Source organism: Hemiscyllium ocellatum, chromosome X (assembly GCF_020745735.1).
Source record: "Hemiscyllium ocellatum isolate sHemOce1 chromosome X, sHemOce1.pat.X.cur, whole genome shotgun sequence".
NCBI lineage: Eukaryota > Metazoa > Chordata > Chondrichthyes > Orectolobiformes > Hemiscylliidae > Hemiscyllium > Hemiscyllium ocellatum.
Genome location: NC_083453.1, coordinates 6,895,964 through 6,900,984, shown reverse-complemented (window position 1 = coordinate 6,900,984; position 5,021 = coordinate 6,895,964). Strand labels below are relative to the sequence as shown.

General features: G+C 46.3%; 1 protein-coding gene across 1 annotated transcript; it reads right to left on the bottom strand.

Moving 5' to 3' along the window:
- Positions 1–463: 463 nt before the first annotated feature.
- On the bottom strand, positions 464–4,691 carry LOC132805799 (SPRY domain-containing protein 4-like). Its single transcript, XM_060821075.1, has 2 exons — positions 4,580–4,691; positions 464–1,702 (listed from the first exon to the last, which is right to left on the bottom strand). Exons 1-2 carry the CDS (start codon positions 4,674–4,676, stop codon positions 1,164–1,166), a joined length of 636 nt encoding a protein of 211 aa, XP_060677058.1. The 5' UTR covers positions 4,677–4,691; the 3' UTR covers positions 464–1,163.
- Between the last annotated feature and the right edge of the window lie 330 nt (positions 4,692–5,021).

The window sequence follows — 5,021 nt, the reverse complement described above, 5'->3', positions numbered from 1 at the left end:
GATGATGTCATCAACATACTGGAGAAAGAGCTGTGGGTGGGGTCAGGGTAGGACTGGAACAGGAATGTTCCACATATCCCACAAAGAGAGAGGCATAACTGGGGCCCATACGAATAGCCATGGCCAACCCTTTAACCTGAAGAAAGTGAGAGGAATTAAAGGAGAAGGAAACTGGGGACAAACTTGATGAGGCGGAGGAGGGTGGGGACAGTTCAAGCCTTCTTTCCAGGAAGAAACAGACAGCTCTAAGACCATTTTGATGGCGGATGGATATGTCAAGGGTTTGTAAATCCACGGTAAAGAGGAGATTGCTAGAGCCTGCAAATTGGAAATTTTGAAACAGTGTCAGAAGGGACTGGACAAAGGTAGGAAGAAATAAGTACCTTGGGGTAGGAACAGCCAGAAACAATGGGTCTGCCTGAGCAGTCCATCTCAAAGTCTACAAACAGAAAGGAGAAGGGGGTTGTAAGGGGTTGGTGAACTATGAGCTTGGGGGCTGCTTGGTGGTGGTGGTGGGTGGGGGAGAATTGAGATTCCCCAGGTCAGTGTATGGTCAGTTTGATGATAGCCCTGTAAAATGCCTTGGGACATTTTACTACAATAAAGCTGACACAGTCAATGCTTTTAAAATCACATTTTATTAAATTCTTAGAATACAGATAGAATAGAATACTTAATTATAACTTCATGCAACACTGTTGATCATTTACTTCTTCAGTCTTGACTTTTTTTAATGCAGACCTCTACACCTCAATTAAGCACATCCCCTTAATTACATCTTGGCATTTTAAGAGCTGGTCATACAATTATCCAATGTGGAAAGAGTTGCACAAAGCCAGAACCAGAACCAGCCAATAGAGATTTAAGTCCTCTCATTGTTAACAAGGACCAAAATCTGTTTTTCTTTGTAAAATTCTCTTCCACACTGAAGAGAGGTTACATGTGTATTCTCAGGAAATTACATAGATCTCAATATTAGCAGCATTTGTATATTGCTCATAGCTGGATAAAACATGGACACAGTCTTTAGACAGTACATCAAGAGGTCAAAAGGATAACTCTTCTTCAAAAGACAAATTATTGTAGCCAATTCCTGAAAAATTACACAGCGAACAGAATGAAGTCCAGATAGAAAACACCTTCACTGGAAGGCAGGAGGGAATTCAGATGCCTTGCAGAATGGCCATGCCTGAATGTGTTAAGAGCTCTCCATCCCATAGCGCAAAGGCTGGAACTAGTGGCATCTTGAAATCAACTGTTATTGTGCTAACAACCGCTGCTTTCTCAACATCTATTAAACTAAGCTCCTTGTTGTCACAGTCCAGAAGAAAGCCCACTCGATCAGGCTTTCCAAAGAAGTCAACTGGTACCATCTCACTGGAAGACATGGAGTACCACTTCCTCTGGAGATAGGCATAAACCCAGGAGCAATCATTGGCACCAATACATTCTTCTCGTGACATGTTTGCCTCTGCCACCCCAATTCGGAACTCTTGAGATCGTTTCACTGTTACTTCCCAGTAATGTCTCCCAGTTGAAAGAGTCACATCAGCCAAGACCACAGCCCACTCTCTGAAGCGCTCAGGGTTTTTTGGCACTTTACTTGGGTCAATGCCAATCATACGGTAGATAACTCCCGTCTCTTTTTTGAAAAGGTCTAAGCAGCTGTGAGCTGTCTTCTCATCCAATTTGAAATTTAAGTCTATAAATGAAAAAAAGAAATGCTACACACTGCTACGCAAAGTACATTGCTTAAGAGACATTCCCAGTTAGCCAGTGGCAAGCAATTCCTTTTAAGCACACAGATTTGTTACCAAAAGTCTTCTCAGCTTCAATTATGAACATTTGAGGCTCAGTGTGGGATGGGTGAGATAGAGACTGCAGGTTGAGGTCAGATGGTTACGCTGGGAGTGGGAATCAGAAGAAATGGCCTAAGGTGAGGAATGAAATGATAAGTGTATAGGGGTGAGCAAGAAGACTGTTAGGTATTGAGAAGATGGGTCACAGAGTGAGGAGTTGTGAGCAGGCTCAGGGAAGGAGAAAAATGTCAGAATCAAAGGATTTTAGCTTGGTGGATGTGAAACAGAGATACAAAGCTTCAGGTGAAGAGGGATGAAAAGGAGAATGGGCTCGACATGTGTCCAGCATTTCTCTCAGAGCTGCAGCAGTGTGGCGATTGGAATTCAATGTAAGGGGTAGGATAGCAAAGAGGAAAATGAGGGGATCTTGTTGTGGATAGATAGGGAGATTGTTTCCATTAAAATCCTGTCAGGTGGATGGAGATGTTTCCATGGCCATTACTTAGAGAGCAAGGAACAATGTCCTGTTCATTATTGCTCAATTGGCATCAATAAAACAAACCCCACCCCTCCAACCGTAACAAGGACAGAACGCCCCTGGTGCTCACCTTCCACCCTACAAACCTTCGCATAAACCAAATCATCCGCCAACATTTCCGCCACCTCCAAAAAGACCCCACCACCAGGGATATATTTCCCTCCCCACCCCTTTCCGCCTTCTGCAAAGACCGTTCCCTCTGAGACTACTGGTCAGGTCCACGCCCCCTCTACAACCCACTCTCCCATCCTTTTACTTCTCCCTGTCATCGCACGAACTGTAAAACCTGTGCCCACACCTCCTCACTCACCTCTATCCAAGGCCCTAAAGGAGCCTTCCACATCCAAAGTTTTACCTGCACACCCGCTAATATCATTTATTGTATCCGTTACTCCCGATGCGGTCTCCTCTACATTGGGGAGACTGGGCGCCTCTTAGCAGAGTGCTTTAGGGAACATCTCCAGGACACCCGCACCAATCAACCACACCGCCCTGTGGCCCAACATCTCAACTCCCCCTCCCACTCTGCCAAGGACATGGAGGTCCTGGGCCTCCTTCACCGCCGCTCCCTCACCACCAGACGCCTAGAGGAAGAACGCCTCATCTCCCGCCTCGGAACACTTCAACCCCAAGGCATCAATGTGGACTTCAACAGTTTCCTCATTTCCCCTTCCCCCTCCTCACCCTAGTTCCAAACTTCCAGCTCAGCACTGTCCCCATGACTTGTCCGGTCTTGTCCTATCTGCCTATCTCCTTTTCCACCTATCCACTCCACCCTCTCCTCCCTGACCTATCACCTTCATCCCCTCCCCCACTCACCCATTGTCCTCTATACTCTTTTTCCCCACCCCCACCCCCCTCTAGCTTATCTCTCCACCCTTCAGGCTCACTGCCTTTATTCCTGATGAAGGACTTTTGTCCGAAATGTCGATTTCACTGCTCCTCGGATGCTGCCTGAACTGCTGTGCTCTTCCAGCACCACTAATCCAGAATCTGGTTTCCAGCATCTGCAGTTTTTACCTTCCAAACTTCAATTAACAGTTGACATTAATTGATCTACAAATGCCATTCGATGAGTGTTTTCTATTCCTATTTTCCCAAAAAAAATGAGCTTGCTGTTGTTATGGGATCTTGTTGTATACTCATTTCTAACATTACAATGGTGACATTTCAAAGAGTGCAAGATGTACATAAAAAAACAGGAACTCAGCTGATCAGGGAGACAAGTTTAGTGAGAATACTGAGGTCTGGCACTACTGCAGCAGCCACGTCACATGCCCATGCAGTCTTACCAGATCCAATTGCCTCCAGAAGTGCATTAACACATCCTACTGGACCAATGAATTAGTCCACAGTTGTTCAGCTGGCAGTCCCAGTGGGAGAGGCAGGTGCCATTGCAGCAGACAGGGTATCTTTAGATAGCAATACGGATGTTGAAAAAATTAAAATGATTTGTGGTGGTGGGATTTGCTGCATTAACAGACCAGTTTGCTGCTGCAGCTGTAGTTCTGCAACAGATGTGATAACAGATTGGGGCATAAATAAAATCAGAGGCAAAAATGGAGTGTGCTGGAAAAGCTCAGCAGATCTAACAGCATCTGTGAAGAGGATGTTTCAGGTCTGATCTGGTGACCCTTCCTCATAACTTCAGTTCCCAGTTTTGAGAAAGGGTCACCAGACCCAAAACGTTAACACTGATTTGTCTGCACAGGTGCTGCTAGACCTGCTGAGCTTTTCCAGCAATTTCAATTTTTGCAGGAGTGTAAGTAAAAGAGGCATTGCTGAGAGGCTGTCTCCAAGAACTTGTTGGACTTTGCCTGCAGCCTAGATTCATTTGCAGCTAGTAACATTCTGGCAGTGTCTCCAAAGAAACAGGCACCAATTGGCTACGCATTACTGTTAGACTATTTCAATCAATCATCGCTGGTCTGGGGTCTGTTTTTTTCAAAATTCTACCTATTCATAATCCGATGATTGCCACTAACCACACCCTCACTAATCTTACTCTCCCAGTGATTCCACGAGGTTTAACAACCGCCGCTGTTCCCCTCAGTCTCAACATTAACTACAAACCCCACCAAAGTCGTTCCATTCCTTCAACCCTGCTACACACACCCACCCCCACATTATCACATGCCCGAGATTCTCATATACACCTCTCTCCCCCTCAGCAACACCCTGATGTGGTCAACGTTCTCATGTTCGGGGCTTCTCGCACGTGAAAGGTCAATAAACATCTTACAGCGTTTGGGAAAATCCAGGACACACAGTTGCTTCCTCGCCGCCACAAGTAACAGCCGATAGCCAGTTCCTCGCAAAATCCTCCAGCCCGCCGCCATCTTGAACCCAGTTACGGCCCGTCCCAACGTCATGACGGTGCCTCGCGAGCAATGCGTGCTTTCATCAGCGGCTCCCAGGGAAAAGGCGGTGGATCTGTCCAAGTCCGTGCTGTGTCGGTGCGTGTCTCTGCTGGTTCATTGTATGTTGGAGAACCGACGGTTCCCTCTTTCAGAAACAACTAGAAATTACTGGAGAAACTCAGCAGGTCAGGCAACATCTGTCGCGTGAGAGAGATAGTGTTAACATCCCGTGTCTGATATAATTCCCATACAGCCACAGAGATGTACAGCATGGAAACAGACCCTTCGGCCCAACCTGTCCATGCTGGCCAGATATCCCAACCC